Below are 20590 nucleotides of genomic sequence, written 5' to 3' on the forward strand. Positions count from 1 at the left end.
AGCTCTCCAGCTCCTAGCAGTTCTCTTAGGACTAGCACTACATTAATCGGCATGTGTCTTTAGGCCAATGGTAACTAGCATAGCTTATAATGTCGTTTAATGACATGATTGTGAAACTCCAGACACAATTTCAAATCCTAATCCGGTAGGCCTCAACTAAAGCTCCCGGAGATCGATAAACCGCCAAAAATCATTAATTTACAAGAGGACATAACAAAAGGTTAATCACACTACATCATATCAAGAATATGAGCACATCTATCATATACCACCTACAATCGAGAAATGAACTCTACTTAATAGGATACTATAATTCAATCATAATTAATCACTCGGTCCGCTAAATGCTTGTTATAAAACGCTATATAGGGATTATTTCTCTCTCATATATCCTACAGCTAATATAGCATAAGGGAGCTCCATGTACTCCCAGCTAGTTAATATCAGTAGATCGAATATCTTTTGGAGATAGCCCATATATTAAGATTTTACCTACACGACCTTATCAGCATCGTATTGAGGATCCGGATCAGGTTTTGCTCATATGGAAACTGATTAATTGTTTGGAATTCTAAAAGCTTCTATAAAGGTATATAAACTCTGGCGAATGGTGAGGCTGAAGGAAATGTCTTGGTCTTGTGTCACAAAGGATCGTGATATATATAGTCAAGAAGCACCACAACATTGAACCAACAGCTTAGGATGCTGCCCAAGCCATGAACAGCACTATCAATTGCGCAGAGTTTGCCAACAGACGAGATGATCAAGTGTACTTCCAAAGCGTGCGAGAGGCTAGTGAAAACTGGAACGAAACTATTGACCTCTGCGCGAAGGAAGTCTGCGGAGCCTTGTTCGGCGGGAGTGGAAATGCCGATATATCAGGCGTCGGAGTGAGTGCAAAGACAATCAGGATAAGACCAGGCTTGGGAGAATTAACAGATCTTAGGTGTTGATCGGCTACTTCGCACAGAATGTTATCGGGTTTGTCTTGACCGCCGTTATCTTTACATACTTCCTGGAAAATCCGCCTAGTTCTCGGTCTAGAAGGTGGACGAAACACATCACCTATGTCAAGGGAGCTCTAGAAACGTACCAGAGCTGTTCGATCTTTTTCAGTGCCTCGATCCAACTCGTTACTGTGATATTTCATGCGAGGAAGGACTTTGGCGGAGGAATTAAGAACATGACGATCATAAGTGGCCACGAGATTGAGATTGGCTGGAGCGTCAGCCTTCTCATATTCGTTCCCTTGTTCTATCAATTCTCGGTGCCAGATACCTTTCTCAAACGGCGAGGTTTGAATGTATTATTCGTCTCTTTGTGCGGATTGTTTCACCTATACATATTCCTATCACGGGTCTATGCCTTTTCCGCGCCCGAGCCCGTCGGAACGGTTGTCTCGCAACCTGAACTGGATGCCCTTCAGACAAGATGTCGCCAGCCAGAGAGAACGCTCTCGAATTACGAACGAAAGGTGTCAGCTATCATTTATTTTACCGGATCGTCGTTATTATCCCTCGTCCTCTTATACAAATCAACGGCCATGACAAAGAAGGTGCTCCTAAGATATCATGCACCTTACCACAAAAAGGCTCGGGGCTTTTTTTATTTTGCAATCCTTCCGCTGATAGCGTTCAGCCAGATCTGGTTCATACTTCGAGTACGCATGGAGCAGAAAGAAATGGCAAAATACCTAGGATTGGATTTCTTGGATGATAATTGGGGGTTTGGACAAATAATTGCTCTTCTTATATGGATGCCAGTGGTGGTTGAGTATCTGTACCGATACTACAGTAAGCAACCTTTGAACCATATTGAAAGCGTATCATTGACTTTCCAGGTGATGTCGAACCAAGCCTGGACGAAGACGTAGTTCCATACCAACAAAACCAATTTTCTAGTACTACGATGGTAATGGTATGCTAGTAACCTCCGAGAGCATTAATAATGATATTACTACAGGTTCTAATGATTGTAGGCACCCCTGCAGTCACCCCGAACGCAAGGTACAGGCCGGACAGGTTCTCTTTGAGCGAATGCATGATATCAAGTGATGACGAATGTGTAGAGTAACTGAGAAACTGAGAAAAGCAAGTTTTGGACATCTGTTTCACAGGCTCATTGCATCTAAAAAATTCTTTGAACAAGTGATTTAACTCTTCTGCACGATACCATACAAGTCTGCCGCGCTTTGTACTTGCAGAAACTGGTCTTTGGTCTTATTTCTCGTTTGTTCTAAAAACCCACGCTTCCCAGGCCTTGTGCGCCAAGGGCTAGGTAAGTTAGGGCTAGGGCCTTTAAAGCGTGGGGTATTCGCTGGCAGCAACCAAATTAAACCTTCAGTTCTACTCATTTCTTGAAATCGTGAATCAGCCAGCTTCACACATCTATTTTAGCAAACCTCACCTTCACCAGCTCCTCCATCAAACTATTCTTTTTTCCAGAAAATAAAATCCAAGATGCTTGAGACTATCTATCTCACTAGGCATGGTGTTTGTACCTCCATTAATCTCGAACCTCAAAGAAACCAGAAACTCTTACTTATCAAAAAACACAGTTCCGCAGCAACTGGGTCACTGATAACCAAGGGAAATACACTGCGACCATCACCTCTCCCACCGGCATTCCATCAGACCCCCCACTCGCCTCCCATGGAGAAGACCAAGCAAAGGAACTTGCTGCTCACCTGGTCAAACTAGACCCCAAGATCGACAGGATATACAGCAGTCCTTTCTACCGGTGTCTTCAGACCATCACCCCGATCTCTGACTTGCTCAACCTCCCAGTTCTGGCTGAAAATGGCATTGGGTATGTTTTTGCACCGCAATTTATGGTGGCACCCGCAGTTTGCGAGCTCCAATAGAAGGCCTCAGACCTTAGCTAATTGCGTGGGGTCTACTACCTACTTTTTGTTTGTTTAGGGAATGGTATGGAACAGCCCGCTTCGGTTCGTCCTCTCTCCATATTTGCTTTTTTGCGCGTGTGACAAAGCTCTAACAAAGCACATAACTAGATCATCCTTCCCCCGCTTCACCTGAGCTCCTCCACAAGTTCTTCCCCCGTCTCCAGGTTTCATACAACCCTACCATCATCCCATCCAGCAAGGGGGAGACGCTCGTCGAGATCCACAACCGCACCGCATATGCGCTCGCCAAGATCATCGCCTCGATCGACAAGCAATGGGCTGAAGAAAGTACAGGTCCCAAGTGCATCCTCCTGTGCACCCACGCGGCCACCAACATTGCCGCCGGTCGTGCCCTTACAGGTACATGCTCCGTCCAAGCTCCCCCCGTCTTTGTCTCTCCTTCAAACTCACTCCCGCGCTATAGGTGACCAAAACCTCGACGTCAAGACGGGCACGTGCTCACTCGGAATCTACCGCCGCCGCAAACCCCCAGTGACCCCACTGCTTCCGAACCCCTCCGACAACGACCCAATCCCCGACACCAACTGGCGCAACGGCAACGGTGTTGGCGGCGGCTGGGACATTCTCGTCAACGGAGACTGCTCCTTCCTCCGCGACGGCGAGGAGAGGAATTGGTGGTTCTCCGGGGACGAGGCGTGGGACTTTGATGTCATCAGGACCCCGCCGGATTTCGGGGGCCCGGGAACGGTACCCACGCCCGGGAGGATGGAGGATAATATCAAGGAAGTCGAGGCCAAGATCTAATTTTGGTTTTGGGGGTCGTTGTTGTTGTTTTTGTAAGACAAAACTAGGTAGTTAGTTTAGTTACGTACCTAGCTGTGAGAGTTATCATTGCTCACGGTTCGTTCTCATTCGCTGTATACCCTTGTTTTTCGTATTTCCGGAGTCTAGAGGATTTAGTTGGGATTGGGTTCTGTCTGGCAGTTTGCACAAAAGGGCCTTTTAGGCAGAATAGAATGCAGAGCTAGTTAACTAAAAAAAAGCTTGGGCGAGTGAGCTGTCGTGGTTTGAGACAGCGCAGTGCAGTGCAATGACATGATGTAGTATCTAGAGTGTATGTAGATCTAGGTAACAGTGAAGATGCTAATGTAGGACGGGCAAATGCCAGAGTAGCTAGCTACATACATGTAAGTACTCTACTTGAAGTACAGTGAGTGCTCTACTAATATACATCGCGTACATCATCTGTTTATCCGCCGCAGTCGCACATGCTGCAAAACGATAAGGAACCCGCGCACTAGCCCCAACCTGGACCCTGACGGTAATGATAGCTCTAACCCCAAAATGCGTCCCTAACTACAACCAACTACAGCCCTACCAGAAAAACCCATAAAAAATAAAAAAAAACCTAATACCCAAAAGCCCTCAACCCCCACCTCTTTCCCCTTCCCCTTCCCAACGCGCCTCTCCACCATCGGATTCTCCCTCACCCACCTCTCGTCGGCCTCCCACCTCCTCAGCGCCGCCGCCTCGTCCCACCCCGCCTCCTTCAAATACACCTCCGCCGCCTCCCAGTCCGTACACTTCGTGCGCACCTGAAAGCGCTTCACCGCCGACTTTCTTGCCTCCTCCGCGGCCTCCTCCTCCGTCGGCGGGTGCGACAGCGACGGCCCGGAGTACGGATGCGGGATCTCGAGGGTCCGCCGCGCGTGCAGGAGGTGGTCGCTATACAGCCGGTTATGCAGGCGGAGCGTCTGCGCGGGGAGGTTGTAGAGGACGGAGATGGAGAGGAGGCTGTCGGTGGGGCGGATGTAGTGGTGGACGACTGCCCCGCTGCTTCTACCGCTGCCGCTGGGGTAGGAGGGCGGCGGTGGAGGCGGGTCGGAGGCGGGGGTGGGGGTATAGGGTGGGGGGAGGGGGCGGAAGCTGGTGGTGGTTGGCGCGGCTTCGACTTTGGCTTTGGCGGGGAGGGATTGGCAGAAGGGGCAATAGGCGGCGAAGCGGGGGTTTGCCTTTGAGGGGGAGTGGACGTTAGATCATTGGTTTTTTTTATTTATTTTTATATTTATTTTTATGCAGAGTATCAGCTGGAATGTGATGAGATCACGATCCACCTCCAACGGGTAGATCTCGCAAACGGCAAGAACGAAAGCAAAGCAAAGAAAGAAAAAAGAAACAAAAGAGCATAGGAATCATACATCGACGCAATCGCCACAGACGGCCCTCCCACAGCACTCCCGCATTGTGCTCCTGCTCATCCTCGGGAGGACCTCCCCTTCCTCTCCCAATTGCTGTTTCTTCTCCTCGGCCACCACCCCCGGCACCACCCCCGGCGCTGGCAGAATCTCGTTTGTGCATATCGCGCAGTAGAGCTGTGCCGACGATGCATATGACGGAAGACCGGCGCTCGGTATCGACGTAGCTTCTGGTTCTTCTTTCCCCTTCATGGTGGTCATTCCTTCCCTTTTGTTTGAATTCTTTCACTTTGTATGTTATGTGCCCTTTCTTTTCTTCACTTCTCTCGGTGGAGGGGCGGTGTGGACAGTGCAAGCAAGGAACAGCTCTCCCACGAGCTCCCAGCTGGTTGGCTCGTGCCGCGGGACTCAATAGGACAGGATATGCAGGCCGAGTGAGTGGAAAGTAGGTATTACAAGAAAAAGGAAGCAGCCCAGGATCGAGCACAATTAAACAGCTGTTGCGTTACTCTGTCGTGTTTCGTTTCATCGAAGCATCATCGCAGCAGAAGAAGCAAATCCTCACTCCCCCGATGATAATATCTCCGTTATCTAATCAGCAGCCGGCGGCGGCGGCGCGGGGCTTGCCGTTCGGTCGCGGTGCATGTGAGAAGCTGATCGGGCCCAGCGTGGACTGGCCACCGTCGATAAGCGACCGGCACTTTCCGCCGGGCTGGTCCGTGCGTTTGTGTTTGTGTGTGCTGCTGGGCAACTCCTACCGTGGGCGTGGCAAGGCAGGTTAGCAGAGTACTTACGACAGTAGAGGTATGTAGAGCAGCGGGCAGGCAGGCAGGCCGCGGACTCTGGAGGTTTTTGAATTTTCCCATGTTTGAAAAAAAGAAAAAGGAACACTAGAGAACCTCCTACTCTAGCGGCAGGAACAGCACCAGGAGTTGGAACTTGGAATTGCTAGTATTTACTCTGCTCTCATGCAACAATCCGAGATGTCTTTTACTTTTCCTCACTGTCTCTCAACTGAATCCCATCCCTATCCTCTCCCTCCTCCCCCACCACCCACCTCCGCCGGTACAGTGAAACTACCTACAGTACAGTAAAACCTCCACCACCCCAACGCACAAGTGACAATGCATCGTGAATCAGTAAAAGATAAAAAAAAAAAAAAGTCAGGCACATGGAGACCGCGTGCCCATGAACCCCTCCTCAAAAAACAAAAAAGCCATTGGGAACCCCTAGCTAGGTACCTGGGCCATGGGTTTCCATGCTCTTCGAATTCGATCATAGAGAAATTCACTTCCTCATGGCCCATGGGTTTCTGTTGGATGTCTTAGAAAGAATTTTTTTTTCTGCTTCCTGGGATGGGATGGACTATGAGTACCAACCGCGCGCACGCATGCATGCGTGCATCATGTTAAGCTTTGATACTGCGCGGGCGAGGGATTTTTTAGTTCCCCCCTCCTCCTCCTCCTCCTCCTCCAGGTCAACGACAACGACGACGACAATGTGTGTCATTGGAACCGCAGCAGCAGCAATAGTTTTTTTTTCTCCCTCGTACCAGGGTTCAAGGATTACTGTTCAGTGCAAAATTCCAAAGGCTTGGTGAGAATAAGAAATTAAAGGTCACGTTTACCCAGCTGGGTACATACAACTTGCAAGGTTGGCTGTTGTTGTAAGGTTGTAGGTATCGTGAGTATCGTACTACCTATCTAGGCTACCAAGCTAGGTGAGTACCGCCATAACTCGAAAAATTGGCTAGATCAAAATTACTTGTACGGGAAACTTCTGGTGCAGATCGATGCCATTCAACCAATCACTCAAGTGGCAATCCCTGGACGGAGATAGCCAATTTTTCGAGTTTTGGCGGTATGCACATGTAAGTAATTGAGCATGCGGCTTTCTTTGCAAAAATCGATAATTCCACATGGCCAAGTTACATAGCCAAGTCACGCAAAGATATAGCTCGCCGAACACAAATCTTCTCTTCTCTGCTATGCCCCCTTACCCCCGGCCTTTCCCATTTTGATTCACAGCTGTGGAACCGGTTACTGTTTGCATTGATTGACACGTACGTAGGGCTTGCCCGAGAAAGAGAAAAAAGCATGCCATGAGAACCATGTAGCTATAAAACAGTTGTGCATCAATATATCACCAGCCCGTAGCATACCAGTACAGTACAATCTCGCTATAAGGATATGGAAATGTGACAATTTTGCATCCAAAAATATCCTTATAGGCGATTTATCCTTATAAGAAGTGCCCAGCTCACCCACACAATCCCTGTCGGGACCAAAGTTGAATCATACATATATCCTTATAGGCCGAATATCCTTATAGAAAATATCTTTATAGCGAGATTGTACTGTAGATAGGGCTCAGTACCCGGGCTTGGCGCCTCGTTCCGGGGAGCTGAGAGCTCGAGAGAGATGTTTGGAATCCTAATCCCAGGTAAATCCCTACTCTTCGCCTTATTCCCCGTTACCATGCAGCAGCGGCAGCAGCATTTGCATAGTTTGGGAGCTTTGCGGAGTAAAATCTCTCACATCTAACCGTCCAGACCAGCTAGACGTGACGAACCGGCCTTCTGCACATCTAAAGGAATATCGATATCCGCCGCCGCCGGTACAATAGAGTACATACAGTGAATATCAATGTATTTTTGGCCGTCAGGAGCTGAGTAGATCATCACCACCCTACATACATCCAAGCCCTGGTTTTTCCAGCTGTCATGATCCAGGAACCGAGGCGGAAAAGCTTTAATTTATGACGCAAGCATAATAATCAAGCCTCTGATGCCCTCCACAACATCAATATTTAACAAAAACAAAAAAAACAATGTACCAACAGCCCCGGCCCCCTGTAGAGGAGATACTTCGGCGTTGCCGTTAACCGGCGAAGCAGCCGATAAACCCTAGTGTGAATTCGCTCTTGCTGCCTCTGTGAGCAAGAAGGGAGCAGAGGAATAGGGGAGCAGGGGACCAAAAAAAACAAGCAAATCAAGCCACTAACAGCTAGTTAACGATCCCGTGTGTGCACCAAACGATAGGCATCCCCGGAAAGAAATATTTGGGGAGCTTATTTTCATGAGGCGTTCAGCCCAAGGCGAACGACTCAAGAAGGGACTACATGTACTTTAGGAACATCTATCTACTATTCTACATACGGAGAAGGATCAACAGGGTGAATAGGTACCTAGTTTGGTTGGCACTGCCAAAGGAAACACGGCAGTCAAAGTGCCGATCCTATTTATGAGGCAGACGTCAGTGTAGCAGTGTTGATCTCCAAGATGTGGTGACCTTTGCGATCTCCGGGTAGATATGTTGTGTCTTTGCAATGCTGGGGAGTCAGTAAAACTCTGAGAAATTGATATGTACCTCTGTTCTGTTGAGGAGATACATACATGTGGAGCAGTTATGTATGTTGTACCTACACTCACGGGTTAACGGTGGATCCTATCTCCTGGCAGGCAGTGATTTAAGGCCAATACATAGCACGTTTTGGCCGACCCCATACTCAAAATTATACTGTAAATACATACTCCCCATGCGGGAGGAGTAGAAGCGCGTTCATTTTCACATCAACAGTGACATCATCGCCGAAGTCACCACCACAGCAAGTTTCCAACTCCCTTTTTTCTTTGCGTGGGGGTCGATAGTAGAGTATTCCTAATATTTGTCCCGGGATATTAAAATTGTGGCGTAGGTTCTAATTGTAGTTATGTACTCAGTATGTTATGAGGGGGAGCTTTTGGCGGTGAGAAAAAAGGGCGATCCTATTCCTGTTGGTGCGGTAGTGGAATATCACGTGTGCAACCTTGAATATCAGAGCAAAGCAAAGCAAAGCATAGGCGGGCCGTCATGTATGTACATAAATCAATTGGTTGATATATGTACGGGATCGTCCTTCAATTTACCTATTCCGGATCTTTGATCGATGCTGTCACCAGAATCTCGAAACAACGGAAGTGAAAACGGCAAACATTGGGTGAACCGCCGGAGCCCCAGAAAGACCCTCTACAGTTTTGAAATGAAAGCTCAGAACGTTATGCCTATCCCAAATAGAAAAGAAAAAGCGGGTAGGTGTTTAAAGAAAAACAAGTTTAGTCGTCAGGTCGGGCTGGAGTTGATTGGATACTGGTAAGCTAAAACGGAATGAAGCTGTCAAGTTACAGCCAGGAGGGCCCGAGGAACACAATTTGGGGCAAGCAGAAGACAGCGCATCCTACTGACAGACGCGGGTGAGATGCAGAGAATGGCAAGGATTTTCTCAACTTTCAAGGTCGAAATAAAGATATGGCTTTTGAGGTATCGTGAACCGCCGTGTAACTTCGGAGGGCGGGCTAGGCTCTTATGCTGCTGCTAATCTTAGGACACTGGCCGCTTCGATGCAGCATCCGTGAGTCTAAGCAGGTACATACATCCTCACTGTTGCGTGCATTTCCAGGCAAAATAAAGCCCTGCAGATGATATATTAGATTGTGTGTGGTGTTTTGTGATGGATGGGCTCTCTGATGGAGAACCGGTGACAGAAATTGGTCGTTAAGTCCCTTTTTTTTCTTTTCTTCTCATGCGAATGCTGGATTGCCCTTGTAAATTATTCCCGCCACTCGCTTGCTAATTGAGGTAGATGAAACGAGGGGATTGGTGGCTTTAGTCCGGCACTTCCTGGTTATGATATCGTGAAATTGGGTTACGGTGCCCTCAAGTGGATATGACGGTGAGTGTGCCTTGGAAGTCGAAGCTTGCAGGCAGCAGAAATGAAAGAAATGTACGGTAAGTACTGTAGATATTTTAGTAGTCTTGATAAAACAAGGAACCAAGACTGTCACTTATCCTACCTGCATGTATGTAGTACCACGATGAGTACTTTTTCCCTTTCGATTTAATTCGTTCTACCACCCGTTTTATTTGTTTTTCACGGATGGGATTGTGGAGAAATCCATCAGATGCAAGATGGAGAACCGATTAAGGGCGGCTGCTGCACAAAGCAAGGAAGGGTCATTGAATCGGTGCGATACTTAGATACCCTAGGTGCATGGCCTACGTAGTGTGCATAACCACATTGCTGGTTACGTGTGATATTTTTTTTGTGTGAGCCATGACATGCCTGGCCATTTTTCATAGGCAGCAAGACCTCTCGGGAGAAATAGTTGAGAGAAGCCTTCTCATTTGCCAGAGAAATCCCCTTTATGTAGAACAGAGCACACACGATGTAGATACTTTACTTGTAGGTAAGTAAGTACTCGGGGCAGGCAAGAAGAACCTGAAAATGACTTTTTATGGTAACGACCTCTGATTCGCGGCTGGCAAAAAGCTACACCAAATTGAGCCCCTGCTTGCAGCTTGCATTTTCAGATTCTTATTGCCTGCCCCGAGTACATGTTGTGTTCCTTTATTGCACGTTGTGAGCCAGGTGCATCGTGTTCAAGCCAGGGATGTTTGGGGTGAGCCTCAAGGAGGGGTTCAGTAGTGGAACTGCGGGGCGGACTTGTAACGGTGTTTCTATGAATGATACAGTACTTTGGGGCCAAAAGATGAAGGGTCTATCTAGAAAGGAAAGAAAGCTTCGATATATTAGGAATGCAAAGTGAGTATGGGTTTTTGTTTATTCCCTCTTAGAACTACATGTACACATCTTTCTCCGTAACTGCATGTAGAATTGTAGTTATCAAACAGGAGTCCTCCGGTGCTCGCCGCTATCGAGACGTTATTGCGGCCTTTTATTAGTAGTCTGCCCGCCTCCACCTTCTTCGGATTATGTTTCCGCCCACTCGGATAGAGACCTTTGGCCGCAATGTACTTTATGCTACCACGCAAGCAAGCTCCGTCCAGAAGCTTTTCTTGCTCATCTTGTCCGGTATTGGAATTTAGGCCAGGCTTGGCATTCCCGCTTTTCTGCCGCCGTCTACTAGAAGTTGGGGGGGGTGATTATTGGTTTGGGATATGATAGACAGAGTGAGAGAGACTTTGAGAGAGACAGTAGACAGAGATGTAGGATGGACAGAGACAACACTGCTATCTATCTAGACTAGTCGAAAAGCTTCAGCCCCGCGTGCTAGGGCAGTAGAAGGACTAAACGAACGAACAGGACTCGGACCACAGTTCGTAAAAATCAACTCAGGGCAGGCAAGAGCTAGAGTGCATGCCGACCGGTACGCGCGGAGAGGAGAGACGTTGAGAGACACAGAAAAATCGACGTTGGCTTTTTTTTTTCCCTTTACTGCGCCTCCATCACAACCAAAAAAAAAAAAAAAAAAGCCAAACCCCCATAATCCTACCAACCCGTTCTAGTTCTGGTTCTTCTTTTCTTCCACCTCTTCTTCCACTCCTTCTGCTGCTGCTGCTGCTGCTGCTTCTGCTTCTGCCTCTTCCTCTTCCTGGTCTCGCTGCCCAGTACTACTGCTGCACAACCACATATCTACTGCCGCGTCTCAGACTTATTGAGGCTGGTTGCTGCCCCTCCAAATTATTTTTCTTCATAAGAAGCCCTCATCAATCAATCTAGAAGAAAGAAAAATCCAGAATAAATATATTCATCATTATCTGTCCCTTGGTTTTATTCATCTCAATTTCACCATACATACATCCCATCTCTCACTTGAGATTCTCATTGAGCACCCCTTCCCTTGCGTTTTGCTCTCCTGGTGTGACCTCACCTCCCAAGACTGAACATCATTTCCCCCCAACTCATCCCAACCCAACAACAAGGTAAACTGTCAAACAGCAGCGTCAGTATCAGCGTCAGCGTTTAGTAAGAACTCGTTCAGTCACTCCTCCAACCCCATCCTCCCACCCACCTGACAAACGCACCGACGATTCGGCCAACCGCTATCCTGGCAGGCTTGAACGAACGCCCATTGATTCATTCCCACTTTCCTTCCTCCATCCTCCACGCTTCAAACAAAATGGCCTCTACTCCCTCAGACGAGCCAGATTCACCTACCTCCCCTGATCCATTCACCGCATCTTCATTCTCGATGCAACCTCCAACTTCCGCTCCCCTCCCCTCCCAGCGAACAATACCCTCTCTTCGCTCGCTATCCGACCCTCAAAGTATGACCGGCGAACGCCCAAACCCTCTTGGACCTACCAACGCTGCTAGAAGACCCCCGGCCAACACGCCATTTGCAATGTCGTCCTTTGCCAGTGGGGGTAGTCTCCCAGCAGATATTCAGGCAAGGCTACAAGCGTTTCAGACATCACGGAGAATGCCAAACCCAATGAATGGGGGAGCAGGAGGCCCGGCAGCTGGCCCTGTCATGAGTCCTGTTATGAGCCCCACTGGCGGGTTTAGCGCGAACCATATGATTCCTGGAAATCCTATGATGTCTGGCTCACCAATGATGCCACGAATGGCTCGACCAACTCAACCAACTAATTGGAGTTCTGCACCCGCTGTTACCAGTGCAAAACCCTCACTAATGGAACGGAGGAAGAAGGCTTTTACTGGTACACTTTCTGGGGCAGGAGCTACTCCAGGTTCAAACGGTCCTGTAGGCGATGCACCCGCTGCCACTAACGGTGCGAACGGTAGCAGACCTACAGGAGATGGGAAAGGATCACTGTTTGATAAGTATTCTGAGTATGTGGATGCGAAAACAGGAAGCTTGAAATTTGCAGGAAAGGCAGTTCTACACAGCAAAGGAGTTGATTTTTCATCGGGAAGTAGTTTCAGCATCTCGTTGGACGAAGTAGACACCCTCGAAGAATTAGGCAAAGGAAACTATGGTACTGTCTACAAGGTAGTACACAGGCGACCAAGAGGAGCGATGAACGGAGAGGTGGTGCTGCCTGGAAAGCTCAATTCACCAGTATCAGTCTCCGGTTCACCCCCAACCTCCAACGGCGAATTCAAATCGCCGACTATTGCTTCACGGCAAGGTGCGGGCACCACGAATGTAGAGATGGCTATGAAGGAGATCAGGCTCGAGCTTGATGAGAATAAGTTTGCCCAGATAATAATGGAGCTTGATGTGCTGCATCGATGCGTATCACCTTTCATCATCGACTTTTACGGCGCTTTCTTCCAAGAGGGTGCTGTATACATTTGTATGGAGTACATGGATGGCGGGTCCATTGATAAACTCTACCGAGACGGCGTTCCCGAGGGTGTACTACGGAAGATTACATATGCTACGGTAATGGGACTCAAGACGTTGAAAGATGACCACAATATCATCCACCGAGACGTCAAGCCAACCAACATTCTGGTTAATTCAAGAGGAGAGATCAAACTTTGTGATTTTGGTGTCTCTGGTAACCTTGTTGCCAGTAAAGCCAAAACCAACATTGGGTGCCAGAGTTACATGGCACCTGAACGAATTGCTACAGGCGGTATCCAGGCTGCACTTGGAGGATCTGCGCCGGGAACATACAGCGTGCAGAGTGATATCTGGAGTTTGGGTTTGAGTATTTTGGAGTGTGCCATGGGGTGTTACCCATACCCTCCTGAAACATATAACAACATCTTCAGTCAACTTAGTGTAAGTTTTACCTCTTTCAGCATGTGTTCGAAATTTCTCGTTTTTCCAACCGCTTAACATTGATATTTCTAGGCAATCGTCGATGGTGAACCACCAGACCTTCCAGAAGAAGGATTTACCCCACATGCTCGTGACTTTGTCCGAGGTTGCCTCAAAAAGATCCCCGGAATGCGCCCTGCATACGCAATGCTTCTTCGTCATCCTTGGCTGGCGGATCTTGGTCAGCCACCTACTATTTCCGAGGAAGAGGAGGATTCAGAGCCAGCGCCCACTCCTGAGAAAGGGGACAAAGAGGTTCGCGACTGGGTCCTTGGAGCCATTGAGCGACGAAAATCTAGAATCGCTTCTGGTGGGAAGGGTCCCGAATCCGAAAAGCCGGCACTCCATGCTGCTCCATTGGATGCAGTTATTACTCCTGCGAAGGATGGAAACACACCAGTGGACACTGTTATCGAGTCTGTTGGAAAACTCGAATTGGCTGTTTAGTGAGGAGATGATGATGATGTGTTGTTCAGTGTTTTATTTAACTTCTTTTTTTGTTTCTTTAAAGAGGGCCGGGGTTGTTTTCTTTATCTGATCTTTTATTTTGGATCAATTGCATCTGCCGTTTGCTTTTGGTGTTTTGTTTGTCACTTTCTGCCATCGGACATACCGCTTTCTGGTTTAGGATTTTTTCATCTGGGGTTGGAGTAGAAATCCCCCCCTTTTTTTTCTTTTCACGATGTATGAATGATTCTCTTTTTTGTTTTATCCAACTGTGTAACATTTCTTCTGGTTTTGATTCCTACTTTATTTACGGACAACAATTATTGTCAAACGGATATCTTGTTCCAGGGGTGTTGAACTTTTTACTTTTATTTTATTTTACCCAGTCTCTCGCTTGAGTATCATTTTCTACCTACTCGCTAAATATTTTTTATTTCTTTTTTTGCTGTTTATGGGTTGCATAAGATGATGGACGTGGGCATGAAAAACTCATCTAGACAATATCCTTGGCTTGGTCTTTCCTCTTCTATCATTTTTATGCGGTATTGTAAGACTTCTTGTTTGAGCTTGGGATTGTGCAGTTTTGTCTCTTTATGGCGTACATTAGTATGGGGGTGGGGGGGTACAGAGAGCAAATATACACATGGGAAGATACGAAATTTGGAAACATGATTACGATCTGACAGGACACTCTTTGGCCAAACTGAACATAGGGTATCCTTGTAACGATGGTAGTAGTAGAAAATAGAAGCACGGGGAAGGTCATTTAATAGTACGATCAACAAGGCCTAAATAATTTGACATGTGCTTAACTTTCTTAACTATAAACCGGATTTAGAGCATGTCTGCTTCACAGACCCTCACTCGACGGACGTAACACCGACAACGCATGCACTCCGATCGTTCCTGCATGGTTCCCGAGCGTCTGATAGAGAGTCTCGGGGGTATCCTTTCGGGGGCGTTCGGTCGGCCAATTACAGGCATAGCTAACCGGTACTTGTGGACTAGCAAGGCCTGGCTGGATACATGTATGTTCCCAACGTTATAGGCACCTTACTAAGTATTTCGGGGCGAGACATGGAATCTGCTCCAGCAGATATCCGAAATTTTAAACCTATAACTTTAGACGAAAGCCTACTGGGTTTAAAGCTGAAGGTTTTGAAAAAGGGTTTTGTTGGCAGTCTGTTGTCGACACGCGTTGCCTCCTTGGTAGGTACTCTATTTATCATAGTACCAGGGTAGACGCAGACAGACTCGTAAGGGTCTCAATTGACTTCTCGAACTAATAACGGGACTAGCCTGGCGTGTAACAAGGGAAAGCCAAAACTCCGCTGACGACTGGTCCCTGAATTATTACTGCTATTCTGCTCTCAACACCCGAGAGCAGAGTAAATAAGGAGAGGGCGCCTAAACCTCCTCCAGATGGCCCTTTCTCACCACTCAGAGTGTCTGGTTTGCTGCCCTTCGGAGGAGTACGTCACCTCTCAAATAACCTGATGAATATTGGTCGGTGGCGAGCATACATAAGGTACCCTTGGCTGAGTGACTTAACCACAGGAATCACGCGATTTCCAAGCCACAAGCAAACAAGCCACGATCGGTAAAAAGCCACATATGCAATATTGCATGAGATGAGCAGTGATCATGACGAATGCAGGTGTTGGCACTGCCACTGGCGAGCTGCTGCGGTGGGGAAGAGACCTTCGGTCGCGATGGCGGCGGCAATGGGTGCTGTTTTGTCAAGTGATACCCGCAACGGAAGACAACCTATTTTTCCCGAAACAAAATACTTGGCTAGCATCAGAGCCAACGGTAGCTTGCAGTTTTCGCCGGAATCATCAAAGCATTCGTTGTTTCAGCAGATACACGACATTACCAAGTGATAGCAGCTACAGCAGTTCGTGCAGCATACAGTACTAAGAGGAAAGATCGCGGTCTCGTGGTCTTTTTTATGTGATCATCCTCCTCCCCGCAACCGCACGCGGGAGGCGTCCTAAAACGTTCGCCGATGTTGGTTACATGCACATTCCCGAAAATAATTTAAAGCTCTGCAGTATACCGCAAAATCTGAGAATATTCGTTGCGAGACAACAGGGGTATAGGCAGTCTTTGGACGTCAATATGCAAGTTTTGGTGTAGAATATCCCTGTTGCAGCGCAACGAAATTTCTCAGATTTTACGGTATATAACGGTTGTATGTAGGTTCTTTTGCCTAATGCGTAGAGGTGGATGCTGGTGCGAGATGGAGATCTGAAACCATATTTGGAGACTATCAGAGACATAGTTTTGCTTAACCATGGTTTCGCACAAAAAGTATGACACATGTAGCAGAGTGCATGTAGTTCAATAATATAGGCAAGTAAATACGTAGGTAATGTATGTACAATACATGTCTTAGGCCAAGCCTCTGATCAAGGCCATGGGATGTTGATTATCTAGATATACTCCATAGTACTCGATTTGACATTGTTATCCTCCTGGAATTCCCAAAGATAAAAACAACAGCCTGCGAACTTGCTGGGGTTTCAGCGGGTTCTGGAATTTCTACTCCATAGTGAGCATCTCAATGTTCCACAACGTCACCGCAGAGAGCTGAATGGAGAAGGCTAACCATGTAGCCCCCTATGCATCAATACCATCAGCACCAACCAGAGGGTCCTCTCGCAAAACGTGCCAGCAGTCCAAGCCCAACAGGGAGAAATCAGGTTCTCTGGGGTGTAGGGTTTGACGCGGCTCTGACGCCATTTCTTGGGTCGGATCTTCAACACATTGAACAACCTTCAGAGAACGTCGGGTTTCGCTGTGATGTGGCAGCAGAAGAAAACACAACTTCTTTAGTTTTTCGTTATTAGATCATCGAGGATTCCAGTGTGAAAGCAAACAGGGATTTATGAATGGCGTTAATTGGACGAAAAGGATTGAGGGTCCAGATTTAAACGGATGACGGACTAAGCTAGACCGCCCACTGCTTGACGGTTAACTTTCAGTGATATTTAATAGAGTAGAAACTTTAGGCCAACCATCGATTTTAAAAAATGCTGGTCGCTAAATTGCTAATTGTGGGTAGCAAAATGCTAGTTACGGGAACCGTTTTGCTGGGTGGCAAATAGCATTTTTCAAAATTGATGGTCGACCTAAAGTTTCTATTTAACCCCAGGGCATCAGGTTTAGGTTTTGAGATTTTGGTCATCATGCCATAGTTGGTAGAACGCACTCTACACTTTTCCGACTTGCCAATCTACAACCTGGGTAGAATAACGAGTAGGCATCTACTTGCCTGCCTCAAAGCTGCTTTACGCCGCAAATTGTAAGCTCACGGTAACCACTGCGCCCTTATCTCTCGATCGGTAGCTAGTGCTGTTGCCTGCGCGGCCAGGTTCTCCAGACTGGACTGGAAACTTACGGAAGTAGAAGTATGTAGAACTAACGGCTCCTACAGCCCTCGTTGACAGCCACCGACGGTAAGGACGAGACAGCCAAGAGAGCTCCTACATACATGTAATTGCTTGGATTGCTTGGATCCTGGTCTTCCGAGAAACTACAATAAGCTCGACCTGTCCACCGGTCTTTGGTTTTGCATTTTTCCATAACATTACATACACACTCTCATTGAATTCGCGTCCCCCCACCCCCCCCCCCCCCCGGGCTAACATTATCCACTCACCATTATCCACTCACCTGTGACCGGAGACACTCATACTACTACGTTACGTTAGTCAGGTCGAATTAACACCACCACCACTTCATGGGTTTCGTTACCGCCCCAACATCGTTTAGAAACAATGTCCTCTCCGCAGCAACGCCATTGTTCTCGATACAACCTCAATATCAAATGTCTCTCGCCATGATACCTTCAAACGATACCCTCGCTGCTTTCGAGGGAACTATGTTCAACGAAAAACCCCACGCTAATCATCCAGCTCTGGGAAACCTAATTCTCCTCGTTTTCGAGGCTGTGATGGAGGTCGTTTGCGTATCGCTGCCGGGCTACATTATCGCTAGAGGCGGTATGTTCGATGCAGAGCAACAAAAGTTTGTTGCGAATTTGAACGTTTCGTTGTTTACACCCTGTCTGAGTACGTTCTCCCCTGAGATCTCCTGAGATGATCGCTGTATTCGGCGCCTCAATACTGCTCGCTTGGGACTCTTGAATTAAAGTCACTGCTAATGCAATGCATGCGCGCCACAGTTTTTACAAAACTGGCAAGTCAGCTTACTTTGGCGAAGATCGTCGAGCTGGCTGTAATACCGGTGATCTTTGTTGTCATGACGTTGGTTTCATATTTGTGCGCCTTGATGGTTTGCAAAATATGTGGGTTCAACAAGAGAGCGAGAAACTTCGTCATTGCTATGGTAAGAGTTTTACATCATGGGCGCGGAGTTTCTATTAGGGAATTTGACTGATGTTCCGCTTAGGGTGTTTTTGGAAATTCAAACTCTCTCCCAATTTCGCTGGTTATCTCGCTTTCCATGACAATATCTGGACTTCACTGGGACAAGCTTCCGAACGATAACGACGAAGAAGTCGCTGCTCGCGGTATCCTCTATCTTTTAATCTTTCAACAGCTTGGGCAGCTTGTCCGTTGGTCTTGGGGCTATCATGTTCTGCTTGCTCCTCCACCCAAGGTAACCCAACCGGAGAACGAAAATACAGATATCCGTGTTTATCGTGATGATCCAAGCGATACCGAGAGCGACCTTGAATCCCAAGGCGTCAGAGTTGACCCTTTCATGTCACCACGATTCCAGAACAGCTATGTAGGACTTCACAAACAACTTACCGAACCAGTTGACAACCAAGGCGATCTACTATTCCCGGACTCCCGCCATCATTCCAGAAAGAACACAGCCGGTACCAGTGAATCTGCTTTTGGATCAAATGGCGGGCCTTCAGGCGCCCAAACACCGAGATCTCCCAAGACTGGTGCCAGCAGTTTAACTGTATCAGCACAATCTAGCCGCCCCTCGACCCCTCCTAGTGATGGAATCTTACCGACTCAAGGCAATCTTGGCAACCGCGATCTTACCCGATTCCCAAGGGTTCATAATTCTGTACCTGCCCAGCCTCGTTGGTTGGAACGGAAGGCCCCATTTGTGTCTCGCGTCTTCAAAACTATTGGGAATGGAGTTGTGCGCTTTTGTTTGGGGCTTCAAGATTTTATGAACCCTCCGCTTTACGCCATGTTAGCGGCGGTAATTGTTGCCTCAATCCCTCCATTGCAAAAGCTTTTCTTCACTCAGGGCACCTTCCTCCAGAATTCGGTGACACGCGCAGTCAGTCAGTGTGGTAATGTCGCCGTTCCTTTGATCTTGGTCGTTCTCGGCGCCAATCTCGCAAGAAACACTCAACCCAAGACCAGTGCTTCGACCGATCGTCATGAGACAAAGCTCCTCTTTGCAGCCCTCATCTCCCGTATGGTGCTTCCGTTCGTTTTCATCGCTCCCATGCTCGCGATTGCCGCCAAATTCCTCAATATTTCAATTCTTGACGACCCTATCTTTGTCATAGTCTGCTTCTTGTTGGCTGGTGCTCCGAGTGCCCTGCAGCTGGCTCAAATTTGCCAGTTGAATGGTGTCTATGAGTCTGTTATGGCGAAGATTTTATTCTGGAGTTACGTGGTTGTCATCTTACCTAGTACTTTGGTCTTGGTAATCACGGCTATCGAGGTTGTAGAATGGGCCATGTAAACGCTTGGGGGTTGCGTAATGTGCATGCATTGACTGGACCTTTCTGCTCAAATTTCATTTCTTCAAATTTCGGGTAATAAGTTTTCTCTGTAGCAAAAGGGATTTCTTACTCGAATTGTTTAGCTTTACATATGTTTTAGTTTCGGGTCTCGGATTTTATTTTCGGTTTATGCAATAAGCTTTTTCTTTCGAGACTTTTATATTCGTGCGAAAAGTCGTTTCTTATGTCCAGGGGCTTGGGAATCTTTTTCTTTCCGGGTTGCATACAGTACAGATCTGGGCGCGGTGGCTTGGTTTTTCCTTTCTCTTGCTGAATATTTATGAACGACGAGGGTGGACAAGAAACGCTGAATGTATAATACGTAACGTAACGAAACAAGAGTGATAACAAAGATGAAGTGCTCTTATCTCCGATGATGATAGCCAAGGACCAAAAATAATTAAATTGGACCATTTCTGGTAGGCTGCGCATGATAAGCGTTCTCAACCAGCCCACGACTCCAAACCATACCCTGATAGAAGAAACACACGAGATCAAGTTGAGACCGGTCGGTCAGTCCCGTGCGAGGTGAGGGAAGGGAATTCGGCTGTGCTGTAGTACCTGGTTAGTGCTTCTCGGGAAATCCAGGGTCTGGATCAAGGAAAGCCTGGCTGGTTTGGCGCCTGCCATGTTTCGCCTGTCCAAAAGGACATTTTACTTTTTCAAAATTTTGTTTTTTCTGGTTTTTGTTCATTGGTTTTGTTTCTGCTCTGTTCCCCCCTTTACCTACCAGAACAAGGCCTTCACCTTTTGTTTTCTTCGGGGCAAAAACCGAAAACCCTTATTACTATCCACAGTCTTATCTTATTCTTATATCTTTACCCCTCCCTTTGCTAGGC

The 20590-nt window shown here is 47.4% G+C and overlaps 4 protein-coding genes across 4 annotated transcripts; 3 read left to right on the top strand and 1 right to left on the bottom strand.

Annotated features, from left to right (window-relative positions):
* Positions 1-716: 716 nt before the first annotated feature.
* H6S33_005912 (uncharacterized protein) lies at positions 717-3670 on the top strand (the record flags this gene model as incomplete). Its single annotated transcript, XM_044837310.1, has 6 exons — positions 717-890; positions 947-1225; positions 2558-2808; positions 2922-2947; positions 3014-3265; positions 3330-3670. The coding sequence occupies 6 exons, from the start codon at positions 717-719 to the stop codon at positions 3668-3670; spliced, it is 1323 nt and encodes a 440-aa protein (XP_044699221.1).
* A 604-nt stretch (positions 3671-4274) lies between these two features.
* Positions 4275-5322, bottom strand: H6S33_005913 (uncharacterized protein; the record flags this gene model as incomplete). Its single annotated transcript, XM_044837311.1, has 3 exons — positions 4275-4311; positions 4361-4878; positions 5065-5322. 3 exons carry the CDS (start codon positions 5320-5322, stop codon positions 4275-4277), a joined length of 813 nt encoding a protein of 270 aa, XP_044699222.1.
* A 6637-nt stretch (positions 5323-11959) lies between these two features.
* On the top strand, positions 11960-14023 carry H6S33_005914 (uncharacterized protein; the record flags this gene model as incomplete). The annotated part of the gene is made up of 2 exons (XM_044837312.1): positions 11960-13537; positions 13610-14023. The coding sequence occupies 2 exons, from the start codon at positions 11960-11962 to the stop codon at positions 14021-14023; spliced, it is 1992 nt and encodes a 663-aa protein (XP_044699223.1).
* A 3745-nt stretch (positions 14024-17768) lies between these two features.
* On the top strand, positions 17769-19711 carry H6S33_005915 (uncharacterized protein; the record flags this gene model as incomplete). The annotated part of the gene is made up of 3 exons (XM_044837313.1): positions 17769-18099; positions 18213-18376; positions 18440-19711. 3 exons carry the CDS (start codon positions 17769-17771, stop codon positions 19709-19711), a joined length of 1767 nt encoding a protein of 588 aa, XP_044699224.1.
* Between the last annotated feature and the right edge of the window lie 879 nt (positions 19712-20590).

Source organism: Morchella sextelata, assembly GCF_020137385.1.
Source record: "Morchella sextelata strain SCLS chromosome Unknown scls_2, whole genome shotgun sequence".
In the NCBI taxonomy this organism is placed as follows: Eukaryota; Fungi; Ascomycota; class Pezizomycetes; order Pezizales; family Morchellaceae; genus Morchella; species Morchella sextelata.